Here is a 16,334-nt window from a genome sequence, read left to right on the forward strand (position 1 = left end):
ATGACTATCATGTGTCATGTTTTGATTGGTCAATAAAAACAACAATTCATTTTATCTTTTATGGAGTTGACATCCAATCAAAACATGATACATGACAGTCATCATCATCCAATAAGAACATGATACGTGATAGTTAACATCATTTGTCAATAATCAACGTTCAATCATGACATGAGAAATCAATATTGTACAATTTTATAAAATAAGGAGATTAAATTTGTAAATTAAATTATTAGAGGATCAAATTTAAAACTGAAAATAATCTGAGAGATCGAATTTGTAATTTTACCTTTAGAATAAAAGAAAAGAAAAGAAAATCGAAGGGGGAGCATAATAAATGGGTATGGCGATGCGCAAAGTATTGAAGAAAAAAGGAAGGGTAAGTAAATTGGGAATGGTGGTGGTAGTGCCAGGTGTCTGTCTGAGGAGAAAATAGAATAAAAAGCTATGAAATTTTGGCACAAGGTCTGATTGTAGAATTGAAGAAGATGACTGGGGGGGGTATCACTATGCAATCGACGCCGGGAAGCTCAGGATACTTGGATTTGTATCCAGAGCGGAAGATGTCCTTTTTCAAAAATCCTTACATTCTCGGACTGGCTGCTGTCGCCGGCATCGGTGGTCTCCTCTTCGGCTACGACACTGGTAAGTCAGTGTTTGTTTAGATCCAAAGTTGTATGGTAGAATTCCTCATCTTGTGATTGTGATTGTGATGCAGGTGTGATATCAGGGGCTCTTTTATACATTAAGGATGATTTTGAGGAGGTTAGAAACAGCAATCTTCTCCAGGAAACAATAGTCAGCATGGCTATTGCCGGGGCAATCGTGGGAGCAGCATTGGGTGGTTGGATTAATGATGCCTATGGTCGAAAGAAGGCCACCCTCTTTGCCGATGTTATCTTTACCGCCGGAGCAATAATCATGGCTTCTGCTCCAGATCCTTATGTTCTCATTTTGGGACGCCTTCTGGTTGGTTTGGGTGTGGGCATAGCTTCTGTCACTGCTCCCGTTTATATTGCAGAAGCATCACCTTCCGAAATAAGGGGTTCATTAGTCAGCACAAATGTCCTCATGATAACCGGTGGACAGTTTCTTTCCTATCTTGTTAACCTCGCTTTTACTGGTGTTCCTGGTACTTGGCGATGGATGCTTGGTGTTTCTGGTGTGCCTGCTGTTGTTCAGTTTGTTCTCATGCTCTTCCTCCCTGAATCCCCAAGATGGCTTTTTGTCAAGGTAAATTCTCATGCTCATGCTCATCTTATCTTCTTACAGCGCTCTTTTCACTCCTCTTTATCTCTTCCTCTTTTCAGAATAGGAAAAATGAAGCCGTTGATGTGCTTTCTAAGATCTTTGACGTTGCTCGCTTAGAAGACGAAGTCGATTTCCTCACTGCTCAATCCGAGCAAGAGCGCCAAAGAAGGTCAAATATCAAATTCTGGGATGTTTTTAGATCCAAAGAAATCAGACTGGCATTCCTCGTCGGTGCCGGACTTCTGGTAACAGAACAATTCTTCTTTGCTTTAGCATTTTTCGAAATAATTGCACAATTAGAATGCTACTTACAAGTACATACTTATGCATCAATCCATGCGAAAAGTTAAGTTACCATCTTGTCCAGAAATGCTTTGAATGTGGATTTGGGTCTTACTCCATCCCCCCCCCCCCCCCCCCCCCCCCTTATATATTCTATCTTGCCACTATCTCTAGCTAATCACCCCCTCGCCTCCAGCAGTGGTCTACTAAAATTGTGATGCCTTTTCATTTCAGCTTTCAAGTTTGAATTAAGTTTTCAGACCAGTGCTTAGTTTCCTTGTTTCCAACTCTAATGTGATCCTGGTTTTGTGATTGATTTAAGAAGCCACCATCTTCCCTTGTACATTGTTTGTTAGTGGCAGCCAAGGGCATTTTGAAATTTTGAATATGAATAGCATCAGTGTGTGGAAATGCATTCTGTTCTTATAGCATCCAATGGTTGTGCAGGCTTTTCAGCAGTTCACGGGTATTAACACAGTCATGTACTACAGCCCGACAATTGTCCAAATGGCAGGGTTCCATGCTAATGAATTGGCTCTTCTTCTATCCCTTATAGTTGCCGGCATGAATGCAGCCGGAACAATTCTTGGCATTTACCTTATCGACCATGCTGGACGAAAAAAATTAGCTCTTTCTAGTCTGGGAGGAGTAATTGTATCTTTGGTCATCTTGGCCTTTGCATTTTATAAGCAATCATCCACGTCAAATGAGTTGTATGGATGGCTTGCAGTTGTAGGCTTAGCCTTGTATATTGGTTTTTTCTCGCCAGGAATGGGGCCTGTGCCATGGACTCTGAGTTCAGAGATATATCCGGAAGAATATCGAGGTATCTGTGGGGGCATGTCAGCTACTGTGTGTTGGGTCTCAAATTTGATTGTCTCAGAGACCTTTCTTTCAATTGCGGAGGGTATAGGGATTGGTTCAACTTTTCTGATTATTGGTGTCATAGCTGTGGTTGCATTTGTATTTGTGCTTGTTTATGTTCCAGAGACCAAAGGATTGACCTTTGATGAAGTGGAAGTAATATGGAGGGAGAGAGCTTGGGGCAAGAACCCCAACACACAAAACCTTCTTGAGCAGGGAAGTAGTTCCTAATTAATAAAGTGTGAGCTTGTTGGCCTAAATAGATGTATCGTGTGGGTACATTTCACATAAGCATTTTATTATGACTTTATATATCATACTGTTTGATTTGGTTCGCATCTTTCACTTGCCTCATAATATAAGTGAATGGAATGGGAATAGTTGTGTAGTTCCATCGATCGGCACCATCATTAAAATGCTGTAGTTCCATCGTCCATGGTTATTTCAACTCATTTTGTGGAGTTTCACTTTTACAACGTGACTTCTCACTTGCCTTCATGTTTGAGTTTACCTTTAATATTTTGTCAATCATGCGATTCTGTAGTTATTTTATTGTTCAGTTTCAGATTTTATCCCTCTCAAATGAGGATTTTACTTTAGAGAAAAGATGAGGAATTATAACAATTGATTGAAAAATTATATTGAGTGGTGACAAGAGTTTCAAGTTTTATTCTTAAATATGCAGTTATATTATATACTCAATAAAAAAATATTTCACATAAAAAACATTTTATATATACTTTTTAATTCTATTTCTTTTCTCTCTACGTCTTGTTAGTCCAACAAACCATATTTGTCATTTGAAATTTCAAATATACTCTCAATTCAAATTTCAAATTTTATTTGACTTATCAATTAGTTCAAAAAATTTCTTTTTTGACTATCTCAAACTATTTTTTTGGGTATTAAACCACTCTTATTTCATCTTTATCTATATATATTTAATTGTCTAAACAACTTAATTTTTTGAATTTATTCTTTTCATTTTTAAAAGAATATCAAAAATGATTTATTGTAAATTTAATTATAATATAATTTATATATTAAAAAATAATAATTGATTAAATAATTAATTAAAAAGAACCATTTACCCTGATTATTTTACAAGCTTGTGTGGCTTATAATCGACGAGTTTCAGAGAAGAGAACTGTATTATATTCGTTAATAATATAGATCCATGTGTGGGCAAAACTTGTGATGAAGGAAGATCGGTTCAAGAGAGGCCCTTAATCTCATCCACATAAATTGAATTTTGCTAAGTTTTCGTAATTCAGTTACACTTAAATAGCAACAAATCTTGGTCGCTAATCAATCATTGGTTGTTTTACACTCTATAACTGATCTAGTGTCACTAGACCTCGCTCACTGCTTAATTAAGTAAGATCCGGCTCCATCGTTAAGCATACTATTTAAATAAATTAACTTAGAAAGAGAATGAAAGTCATCCAGTGAACAAGCATATATACAAAAAACTAACCATTACTAGCTAGCCAGTGCTTCTTCTCCAGTGATCGATCGGTGTTCTTAATTGGCCTCTAGTCTAGTGTGTGGTTCACCATTACTAGCTCGAAGAAAAGAAAAGGATTAAATTAATTTGCATGCATGCAAAGTTATTGTTTGTTTTGTACGTACATGCATGAGAGATTGAGAGAACTCACTGGCGGTGGCATCTTTGTGAGCTCCATTCCATCAAAATTATAAGTTTCAACCATAAATGAATAGAGGTTTGAACCGGGCAGATTCTTGGGGAACATTGGCCTTTGTAATTGCTGCTTCTTGCTCTTCCCCCTCACCAGAATTTGACACAATTCCAGAACAGTTCATTATTTCTGTAACCAAGTTCCGCAAAAGGTTTTTTTTTTTTATTTTTTATGTGGAATTATCACGTTTGTTGAATATGTCGCTACGCTCCTATTGGAGTTTCTTTTTTGTGTTGTGTTTTTTTTTTTTAACATTCCATGTATCATGTATGTTATCGGCATAATGTTTTTGTGTCAATTGTCAAAAAAGTAATGTTATACTAACTTATAAAAGAGCCCTCATGATGTATAACCAAACAACAATTGTTTGTTTCCATAAGTAAATATTTATATTAAATGTTTTTTCATAACATTTATTATATTATAAATTTGCTTGAAAAATTTGGGTCCTAAGTTTTCACTGAACATATATACCTGAGATGTTTAAAAGAAAAAGATGTGCATGTTCGTACAACTTGTAACAGAAGTTATCATCCATGATATTTTCTTGTATTATGTTGATAAGTTATATTCTTATTAGCTCAATATGTTGAACAGCAACTTGTAGGATCGATGCAATTTAGTTTATTTGGTTGTTGCGTTGTATTTTCCTTTTTGGATTAACCATATCTGTGAATGTAAAAGAAGAGTAGCAAAGTACCTTTATTGTTATGCTTATGCATAAATGAAAAAAAAAAAAAAATAAAATAAAAAAAAAAAAAAAAAAAAATATATATATATATATATATATATATATATATATATATATATATAAATACTGTTGCTCCTTTACGTGGTTGCTTATTTAGATGATTCTGTCTCTATTTTATACATTCATCCTTATTGTTATTATTTGAGTCTACAAAGTATGGAGATAAACAACCTAACCTAACCAATCTATCTTATTAAAAACATACTTTATTTAGGATTCTATACAACATGAAACAAGATAGTAGTGGAAATTCATGCTTGAAAATGACTCCTAAAGATGAGTTTCATTGTCATTTGAAAAGAGAAATTCTTATATATCAATAATGGAGCTTAGTAGTTTTAAACAGAGTTTTACATGTTGCAGATGGAACCAGGAATTGAAAATTCTGTCAACTCCGTAAATATTGAAGCAATCGAGGTCAGTTATTCTTAGTTGATCTGGTTTAGTTTCAATTTGCTTCCTGGTGATACAAAACAAAGTGAAGGGGTTCTTTGTGTTAATGTTAAATAGAAAAACAATTATACAGACCATTTATGGCTTATATATATTTCATGTCACAAACTGAAATTGTTTTCTTTAAAAGCCAAAATATACATGCTTGAAAAGAAAGAAAAGTTGATAGAAGTATGTTGTGTCAAATAGTTCATTAGCAGTTGCACTTTTTTTTCTTCTTATGGTTGTCGGTTTGACTTCGCAAAGTCTAGCTTGCATGATTAAACGAAATACATATGCCTATGTTATCCACTAAAATATCATAGATAGATTCATTTTGTTGAATGAAAGAAAAAAGGTTATAGACTAAATTTGTTATTTTATTTATGTATATTGTGTTCTTTATTTTTAAAAAAAAAGGTGACAGGAGGAAATGGGCACTACACAGAGCAGTCAGGCACAAGCCATGAGAAGATTAAAGGAGGTTGGAAAACTGCAAATATCTTGCTAGGTATGAAATAAATGATCAGTGTTTAGCAAGTTGGAATGTAAATGCAACATGAATCATGATATTGATATTGAATGCAATGCAGCGAATCAAGCACTGGCTACACTAGCTTTCTTTGGAGTTGGAGTGAACTTGGTTCTGTTTCTGACCCGAGTCCTTCACCAAGAAAGTGCTGAGGCTGCTAACAACGTGAGCAAGTGGACCGGAACCGTTTACATATTCTCACTCATAGGAGCCTTCCTCAGTGATTCTTACTGGGGACGATATTTAACATGCACAATCTTTCAGCTCATTTTTGTTGTGGTATTGTATTGTATTGTATTCACCTTACATCTTACTATAACACTTTGCTGGCATTATGAAATTCTGAACATATATGCACAGGGCTTGGGGATGTTATCTTTCACGTCTTGGCGATTTTTGATCAAACCGGCTGGTTGTGGAAATGAAGAAACTACATGCTTGGAACCATCATCATTGGGTGTTGGCATTTTCTACTTGTCCATATATCTAGTGGCATTTGGATATGGAGGGCACCAACCCACCTTAGCAACCTTTGGTGCAGATCAATTTGATGAGAAGAATGAAAAACATAGGGATGCCAGAGAAACCTTCTTCTGTTACTTTTACTTTGCTCTCAATGTTGGGTCTCTGTTCTCCAACACTGTATTAGTATACTACGAGAATTCAGGAATGTGGACAAGGGGTTTCTTGGTGTCCTTGGCCTCAGCTGTTATTGCCTTAGTTTCATACTTAGCAGGATATCAAAAATATAAATATGTAAAGGCTCATGGGAATCCGGTGATAAGGGTAGTTCAGGTGTTTGTGGCTACTGCTAGAAAGTGGAAGGTTGGTTCAGCCAAGGAAGACCAACTTTATGAGGTTGATGGTCCAGAATCAGCCATAAAAGGGAGTAGAAAGATTCTGCACAGCAATGATTTTAGGTAACAAAAAACACGTGATTATGTAAAACAACTATATAATTTTGATTAACTTGTTTGGTTGCATGGAATTGAACCTTACTACATCCTTGGTTCATTTTTGTTGATGTTGAGCAGATTCATGGACAAGGCAGCAACGATAACGGAGAAAGATGCAGTTCATCTCAAGAATCACTGGCGGCTATGTACTGTGACTCAAGTTGAGGAAGCCAAATGCGTACTGAGAATGCTACCAGTTTGGTTATGTACTATTATTTATTCGGTTGTGTTTACGCAAATGGCTTCTCTTTTTGTCGAGCAAGGGAATGTGATGAACAACGAGATAGGAAAATTTCACTTGCCAGCAGCCAGCATGTCAGTGCTTGATATCTGCAGTGTCCTTTTATGCACTGGAATTTATCGCCAAATCCTTGTTCCTCTGGCAGGAAGATTAAGTGGCAATCCTAGGGGACTAACTGAGCTTCAAAGAATGGGAGTTGGTCTAGTTATTGGAATGTTAGCAATGCTTGCAGCTGGTGTCACAGAGTTTGAAAGGCTCAAACACGTTACACCCAGGGAAAAGGCTAGTTCTTTGAGTATATTTTGGCAAATCCCACAGTATGTTCTAGTTGGTGCTTCAGAAGTTTTCATGTATGTGGGTCAATTGGAGTTCTTTAATGGGCAAGCCCCAGATGGCATAAAAAGCTTTGGGAGCTCACTTTGCATGGCTTCAATGTCTCTTGGAAACTATGTGAGTAGCATGCTGGTTTACATGGTGATGCGAATCACTGCAAGAGGCGAGAATCCGGGATGGATTCCCAATAACTTGAATGTGGGGCACATGGATAGGTTTTTCTTCCTCGTTGCAGTGCTAAATGCTCTTGACTTTGTACTCTACTTATTATGTGCTCGCTGGTACAAGAGCATCAACCTTGGAGATGGTGACATGGAAAGCCAAGAGGACAAGGAAATGATTGGTAAAGTTTGATTCAGTTGTCTTGAATTTTCATTTTCTTGCTAGGAATTTTTTTATCTTAATAATTTTGATAAGGCTGTTCAAGGATGATCCTTTTTGGTGACACAAAGCATGCCGGCTCAATTTGAGAGAGAATTGACAAAATATTGGTGGGATGATTGCTTTCTTGATACCAAATTTGGCATTTGGACTTATGCTATTCTGGGTATTAGTGAATATATAGTAGGCATTCTTAGTTGCTATGTAATAGTTCTGAACTTTGAAGCCAGTCTACTCGTGCGAGAGGATCAAACTATAAATTACCACGTCATTTTTTCGAGACCTCCTAACAATTTATCATTCTAACACTAGTCTTTAAGGTGTGAAGCATATCACATTCACAACCTTTTGTGGTTATTCATCCTGATAAAACATTAAAAAATCAATGAGATCAATTTACATTTTTTCTAGACAAAAATTTACCATGTTGAAGTATTTGCTTTTTCTAGAACAGTCTATGCCAAGGATTTTCATATATAAGCAGCATAAATTTTCTGACAAGAAAAATTGGACCCCATCAAAATTGGAACTCCTGAAATGAGGAGATGAAGATATGTTTTCTGAATACTACAAATTCTCCCTGGACACAATGGCATGCAGCTGTTTTGCAGTCCATGCTACATCAACAAGTCCATGAAGAAGGGGAGCAATATCTTCTGCCATAGTCTTCAAAACCGTTTTTCATTCTATTAAAACAATTTACAAGGTGTTAAACAGAATCATATAAGTTGTGCATGCTTAGTGCACTTGAATGCTCATATCTATCACCTTTTTGAATATATTTCACACCCTGTCATAATATCACAAGACAACAATGAATTTTTTCTTGACAAATTGTAAAAATGGACTAAGAGTTTCTCTCATAAAAACTTGCTTAATATTATCTTCGGTAGATGATTCTCAAACAATTTTAAGCAAAATGCAGTGTAAAACATTGTTTAGTCTTGTTCAAAGGTACTAGAAGAACAATTTTATGAAATCTCATTTCCATTATTAAGAAAGAAGAAATAGCATTCTAGGAATCTAGATTCACATCTTGGTTGGTTATTGTGAAGGTCTCCCATATTCAAAACAAAAAGAAAAGTAGCACAGCAAAAAATGGGGAAAGAATGATAATGGGAAGTGTACTTCGTTTTCGCACAAGTTCATATCAAAAATGGAAAGATTTTTAGCAACCAAAAAAAGGAAAGGAAAAAGAAGTGCAGAAGATGGTGAACCTGATATTTTACTGAAATTAAGCAAAGACAAAGAAGCAAGAGTCTTGAGCTCAAGTTCTCCATTTTCCAAGATTCCTTTCAACTGAGAGATGATGGATAAGAAGGCGGGAAGATGCAATCCAGCACTAAATAGCGAAGATAGTGAGGAGCTCAACCATGTCACAGTTATTAGACACGTTCTCACCAAATCTAGGTGATTAGTATCTAAACATCTAGATATGCTCTTCAAAAAAGGGCTTTCTCCATCACCAATCAACGACTCTAACAACTTCTTTAGCAACTCTTCACCCCTTTTTTCTTCATCTTCCTACCATTTTAATTAATTTATCAGTCGAGCCAAGATACATTCAGTATCTAATGCAAGTTACAAAAAAATTCATTTATACACAAGTGGAAGACAAGTATTTTACTTTCTTCAATAAATATATGTATCATTAAACACATGCCAAGAGATTGATTGTATCTAATCCAGTATACACAAGAAAACATTGTTTTTCATCCAGAGAAATACCTTAGAGATGACAAAGTCCCTAACAAAGAAAACTTACCGATGAAACTGAAATGGTTACATATAACTGCTGACCCTCTTCTTCATGGCCAGGAGGTTTCACTTCTAGGCTATCATTATTATAACCTGCTTGTTTTAAGATGCTAGTCATGGTTGGTATCTTTCCAGTTGAAGAAAAATGGCTACACAAGATTAATAGTGCTCTGCAACACTTCTCTCTGCCCTTCTCATCATTTAAGCTGGCATCAAGTGCCTCTGCAATGGCATTCACAGCCACCTCTCTGTATATGCCAAACTTTTGAGGCTCAACCTGAAGTGAAAAACTTGTTCTAGTCTTTAAGTGTGCAAGGCAGAAACTGAATTTCATTTATCATTTAATTCAAGAAAAATTTATAAACAAAATAAATCGAAAGAGTGCTAAATATTGGATGAAACACTGAAGGCATTTGGTATTTAAATATTATACAGATAATTCCATATTCATGCCAAATCTACAGAATATCTTAATCTATATAATGAAGCAAATTGCAAGATTTTAGGTTAGGTTAGGATTGTATGTTACAAGCTAGTATTATCTAAGCGTATTAAATAAGAAGAGCATAGACATGAACTGCTAATGTTCTGGTTTCAAGTGTTTGTTCTATTCTAAACATCTGATTTTTATTTTTTTTATATTTACATTTTTCTTGCAGAAGATGGAGAGATGTTCCAATGCAGTAGTATCCCTTAAATGTGTTGAAAAACAAAGATGATTTGGCGAATTTTAAGGTGCAAATTATGCGTTACAAGTAATCATAGGTAGTCATTTTATTTGTAAGTGCACAATCTGCAGAAGTTGTTATGTACAATTATATATTTCAATATTTAGAAGAAGGAAACTACAGAGTAAAAATTGTTCATTACTTTTCATAATCTAACTTCTACAATTAATTTAATACAAAATTATATTTAAATATGGGGAGTTTTGACAATTGCCTGCCTCAAGATTCCTATGGCTAACTTGATAGAAAATGTCTATAAAGTAAGGGGTGCGCTTTAGAGGGTAAAGTGCATAGTTATAACCTTTGGTTGAAAAATCTGCTGTGTTGAGATTGTGTCATTGTGAAAAAATACTTATACATATATAACAAATATCAAATTATTAAATTTAAACCATTGATTTTTCAATGAATGATTATAATTCCTCACTTTTGGGAGGAGCCATTTGTGAGGTCTGTTAAATTGCCTCATCCACCTTTCATGTTAGGCCATCTAAGGTTATTTCTAATGATGATACAAGAAAATTGACATGAAATGATTATACTGGGATAACTTTTTCAACATTGCTTGAGCATACCAGCAGATCAAAGTGTAACAGAAGGACAGCAATTAGGGGCTTTTCAAATGGAGAAGGATTCTTGAGATACATGAGCAGAATATGCATTATATTAAATACTTTTTCACCCGCCAAGCCACTTATGAATGAGGTAACATCCTTTCTCCTACAAAAAAGCAGTCCAGAAATTAATACTTCAAGAGAAGTAGATATTAGTTGTCCTTGTAAATTTGTTTCTGGAATTTATAATATCCAGAATATGCTGATAAACAACTGACCAGAATTATTTCCATTATTTATGAAAGCAGTTGTTAACTACTTCAACTATTAGATCATTCTATTAAATGCATGATATTATACAATTGATTTTTTTTATCTGTAGGAATCGAAGAGATGTATCATGGGTTTACAACAACTCAGGTATCATGCTCAACCAATTGAGCTACACCCAGAGGGTATTACACAATTGGTTCAAAGATTCATTCTAGCTGCCTTTAGCCTTTTAAATAACTTTTAGCATAAAATACTGTTTACTTGAGCACAAGGTTGTTCTAAGTTTGTACGCAGTCAGCTTTTCAAGACAAACGAGGAAGCATGTCAGGCCTTCATTCAATAATTTAAACTCCTTTTAACTTATTCATCTTTTTTTTTCTTTCAAATGAGGTCATATTCACTCCTTAAGTAAATAAGTCCATAAATTTTAACACCCAACGCCCATTTCCCTAGTCAATGTCTCAACCAACTTCTAACATTTCAGATTGCAGCAAACTGTTTTCTCTGTCCTAAAACCTTAAGTTATATCTCTTAACTTATTTTTTGTATTTAACTGATAATCTTGAACAAAATTCCTACCGTAACCAATTACAGCCAATTAAAAATATGTTTTTGAAAAGAGGACGGGTAAGGAAAAAATTTAAAAGCTGAATAAGTTTGACCCATATGTTGCACTAGGCTACAAATCAATCTTATTTAATTGAATGCCAAAATTTGATAACGTTCACCTCTTCATTGATAAAAGTTCAGTAAGGAATATTATTGCATTTGTTGTCGGAGTAGCCTCCTTACTGTGAAGAAGCTCAACAAGACATTTTCTGTTAACACTCCTTGCTATCTGATATATGCAGCCAGAGTCCACTTGAATACAGTTTAGCAAAAGTGACACCACATGTGATTTTTCTTTCACATTTCCCTGTTCAAACCTCCTAAAAAGAAATGGAAGAACTCCTAAAGAGATGAGATGCTTAGCATAAGTTGATTTGTCCTCTTCTTTCAAAGAGGAGAAATGACTCTCTAACTTGAAAACAGCAGCCTCATCCCTCTTTTTCAACTTAAGCTCCTCCAAATTCTCCACTGTTTGAAAAGAAAAATCAATAAGGTAATCCAAACGTTCTGACTTCCAATTATCAATCAAACGCTTCAAAATAAGGTTGGTAAATGGCATGGTCACACATTCCAAATTATTTCCTGTTACTGGGCATGTTCTATTTCCCTTTTCAAACCATGCTTTGATGGCTTCTCTTTCAAATGTTTGACCAGTCTCTAGGGTGACTGGTTCCTCAAAGAGATCTCCAGTAAGAGGACAAATAAATTCATGTGGAATACTTGGAAAATATGACCCTGCACCAATATTTTCGATAGGACGTTTAGGAAACCAAAAATTTAATAGTAGATGTTATCTGAAGGAAGGTACATCAATCAAACATATGATTTTTCTCACCTTCAAGAGTAGAACTTGTCTTATTTGGCTGTACATGAAAGATTATAAAGAAGGTGATTAGATATATGAAGTCATAAACACAGCATAGACAGTGAAACAGTAGTGAGACCAAAATAATATGTTTCACAGTTCACATTGCTAAAACCGATCCTGTACCTTTTTAAGAACAAGTTCACTAGCTTTTTCATGTGATAGAGCATCAATACTGTGGCTGCTTAAATTAGTTTTCATAGAGAAAGAGTTATTAATGTCATCGACTAGATTCCTTTTCTGCCATTCTTCTGAAGCTGTCATTGAATTTCCATTGTGCTGTCAAATATCATTGACATTGTAAACATAAGTGAGATGTAGAGGAAGAATAGAAACAAATATGTCAATGCCACTCCAAGCATAAAACATTTTTTATAAAATGTACAGTGTTTCACTCCTCAACCTATATGACTCCAAATCTACAAAGTGTGTAATTGGGCAAGATGTAGAACCATCAAAATAAAGGTATCGGTTCCAAACAAAATGACCAATGGTACAATTTCATTTCATAAATATACAATTCAGACTTTTTTGCATATCAAATACTGAAGAGGACTCAAGAAAATTAATTTGAAGCATAAAAATCATTTTTAATTAATTCTTCTATGATGTAGTAGAGGAACAATCCAATCAAATGGGATCAAAGAGTAAACCACTATAGTAATTCAGATTAAAGGACAAGATGAAAAAAGGAGAGAGAAAATTACCAAAAGGAATTTTTGGTAAAATTATTTTCAGTTTAGGAACAATTAATGACTCAACTGGTTAATCATGTTCAAAGAGTGGTAATAAATAATCACTTCCAGACTTAATTAACCACTTGAGTATTCATTCTTAAACTGAAAGCAATTTTAGAGGACCAATAATCCCTTGATTGTGATTTTCCCAGCAAAATAATATACAGAAAGAGAAATATCTTACAGGCTTGATTGTATCAATTGCTACACCTATAGAGAAATCTTCAATATCTTGATCTGTAAATTTAACAGTTTCAGACTCATATGTTAGTGTCTGTCTAACAATAGTTGAACCACAAGAGCCTTTCATGCAGTTGTCTAGGTTATCATCATCATTAATATCTTTGACTTGGTAAACTCTGGATTTGCTAGAGTCACCAAACATAGAATCATACAGTTTCTTGCTGACCATTGGCTGTGGTGAGAGTGGGTCAATGGAGCTAGCAGACTCAAATGAATAACCAAGTGAATTTCCCTCTTGACTTCCCGTTACAGAAGCTGATGGAATGCCAATTGAAGGAATAGGCGGAGATTCTACTCCTTCAGTGAGCCAATCTTTGTAGTATATGGCAAATACATGAGTTCCAGAATCCAAATGTTCATTATACACTTTTTGAAGAAGTTTTAGCTTTCTTGTTTTGCTTGGTGCATCTTCTAGAAATTCTGCTTCCTTGATGTACCATGCCTTCAAATGAGAAAATTGTGGAGAAAATAGGTGCTCCCATAGTTCAGGCAACAATACAGTCCGTGCCTGAAAAGGCGAATCACAAAACACTTGCAAGAGATGCTTTGCTGACACCTTATTTTTTTTCTGCATCATGTATACCACACTGAGGTAAAGATGAGCACAGGCTGACAACTTATAATTTGGAATCCCACACGTACACTCGTACTTAAAATCATTTAAACTCAAACCTGTAATAATGCTAAGTTGCATCGTGGTTCTTTTCAGATACATGGTAGATATAGGTTCCTCAGCAGTTTGATCAATGGCCTCGATTGCTTGCTCAAGACTTCTTATGACTTTGGTCTCCGTAATGTTCTCTTCTTCCATTTCAATCAAATTCAAGGAGGAGAAGCATTTGCCGCGCAATGTTGACCGAAAATTCACATCTTTGGAGAAACGCTTTATATAGCCATTTAGAATGGAAACTACTGCTTGGACAGCAACTTGATCAAGAGCAAGACTAGAAGCAGCTTGCATAGCATGATTGCTATCTTTATTCCTGCTGCTATTTGATCTAGTGTATGAGTCCTTCTGGGGTTTTATATTCTTTCTAGTTTCACTAGAGTGTCCAAGCATATGTATACTGGAACTTCTGCTGTGCATCTTTGCATCCTTGACAGGATCTTCCTCCTCCACAAGTTCATTGAAATTCTTCTCTTTGCCTCTTTTTAGAGAAACTTGGTTTGAATAATTATCTTTAACTATGTTAGCTTCTTGCTCAGTCACCTCAGTAATCTCATTCCTTGGCATATCAATTCCTTTGCCTGAATCTGTATCGGTAGAAGAGTTCTTTAACCGTTGATCCATTTTGTCTCTCGAAAAAAGATTATCCCTTGACATCCGGTTCGTAGCAGTATGAGTGTCGGTTTTTAACTGTCTACTTGTAATTTGATATTGTGAGGCATCAGACTTTGTTCTCTGAGTTCGAACTCTTTCACTTGATACAGAAAATCTCCCATCCAAAGAGTAAAGAGGCTCACTTGAAGCACCATGGTGGAAGGAGGATCTAGACCTTGTCACTCTTCTGATTCCTTTGAACCCCTCCTCTGCAAGAAGCTCCTCCAAAGATGAAGCCATATATATGTATATATATATGCCCTTTCCAACCCTATTAAAGGCAAAGATCAAAAACATTCAAAGTGAGGAATAATTATCAAGTAGAAAACCAGAATGAAGAGAAAAAGTGAGAAAGAAAAAGAATAATATCATCAACCTTGCCAGCCGTTTAAAATGATGATAGAAGAATAATCATATCCACAACCATGTAACATTTAAATAAGCATGCTGTCATGCCACATCCCATTATAAGAATCAGACTTGCTCAGCAAACATTCCCAACTGAATGGGGGAGCTAAGGCTTGTCATATTAAAACCAGCTATGCATAGAATAGACGAATGAAAGAGAACAAATTAAGGAGAATGATAGAGATGTTGATTAGTGAAGAGTTTAAACAAGTTGATTAGTTATTAAAAACAAAAAAGTAAGAAACAACAACAATTGGCAACACGAGTTGAGTGGACAAGTGAAAGGCGACAAATGAGAGAATGAATAGACTTTTGACAGTTGCCAGATTTGAATGTTTCAAGGACGGTAGACATTGTCTTTTCTTTTATCAATACTTTTTCGTTTTTTGCATAATAAATTGTAATTAATTGAAGACCTTTTCGTTGCCTTGCCTAGCCTTGGAATCTCAAAATCATACTCATATATAGTAGGAAATAGTGATAGTACTAATTAACTAACTAAGCAGTAAGCACTAACTGTCTCCAACTAACACCTTTTTCTCAATGGTCCCACCAAACTATATCTTCATTTTTCCACGTTAACGGGAAACATTGGTCGCCTTAGAGAGATTGAATTCCTATGAGAGACAACCTGCTTTATTCTCGAAAGAATTAGTATTCTACTACCAACTGGAGAATATCCTTATTGCAGAAAATAAAAATAAAGAAATTATTTGTTGATAAAGTATTTCGAATACTCAAGACCATCGTTAAAATGTGGCAAATAATCTTTATGAAAAACAAAAAAGTATAATATTTTTTCTCTTAAAATAACATTTCTTTCTTTTAAAATGACTTTTGTTCTTTCTACTCGGATATTAATATTGATCTCTTTTCTTAATTTGTTAAAAATACTTTTTTTAATTATTAGTGCCTTCTACATATACAAATATCAAGTCTAATGATTTTTTTATACCCTTTTTTTACTTTTTAAAAGTAGGTGACACTAATTTTTTTATACATGTATACTTAAGTGTTAAAAGCAAGGGTTATATGCATAAATCTTGAAACTGAGCATGGCTATATATATTCAAGAAATTTAACTTTTTCTGCTAAAAATGATGCAAGTTGTTTCA

General features: G+C 35.0%; 3 protein-coding genes across 3 annotated transcripts; 2 read left to right on the forward strand and 1 right to left on the reverse strand.

Annotated features, from left to right (window-relative positions):
• Positions 1-322: 322 nt before the first annotated feature.
• LOC100802679 (inositol transporter 1) lies at positions 323-2,870 on the forward strand. Its single transcript, XM_003532275.5, has 4 exons — positions 323-645; positions 719-1,233; positions 1,311-1,496; positions 1,981-2,870. The coding sequence occupies exons 1-4, from the start codon at positions 489-491 to the stop codon at positions 2,626-2,628; spliced, it is 1,506 nt and encodes a 501-aa protein (XP_003532323.1). The 5' UTR covers positions 323-488; the 3' UTR covers positions 2,629-2,870.
• An 819-nt stretch (positions 2,871-3,689) lies between these two features.
• LOC100801059 (protein NRT1/ PTR FAMILY 7.1) lies at positions 3,690-7,696 on the forward strand. Its single transcript, XM_041017790.1, has 6 exons — positions 3,690-4,357; positions 5,212-5,265; positions 5,701-5,791; positions 5,874-6,091; positions 6,173-6,732; positions 6,847-7,696. Exons 1-6 carry the CDS (start codon positions 4,112-4,114, stop codon positions 7,694-7,696), a joined length of 2,019 nt encoding a protein of 672 aa, XP_040873724.1. The 5' UTR covers positions 3,690-4,111.
• Positions 7,697-8,190: 494 nt separating this feature from the next.
• LOC100803199 (putative E3 ubiquitin-protein ligase LIN-2) lies at positions 8,191-15,070 on the reverse strand. Its single transcript, XM_026129829.2, is given in 8 exon segments — positions 8,191-8,409; positions 8,941-9,247; positions 9,489-9,758; positions 10,785-10,929; positions 11,765-12,380; positions 12,481-12,508; positions 12,637-12,789; positions 13,432-15,070. Coding segments are annotated over 8 exon segments (3,258 nt in total). The 5' UTR covers positions 15,052-15,070; the 3' UTR covers positions 8,191-8,290.
• Positions 15,071-16,334: the final 1,264 nt, after the last annotated feature.

This window comes from Glycine max, chromosome 8 (assembly GCF_000004515.6).
Source record: "Glycine max cultivar Williams 82 chromosome 8, Glycine_max_v4.0, whole genome shotgun sequence".
Taxonomy (NCBI): domain Eukaryota; kingdom Viridiplantae; phylum Streptophyta; class Magnoliopsida; order Fabales; family Fabaceae; genus Glycine; species Glycine max.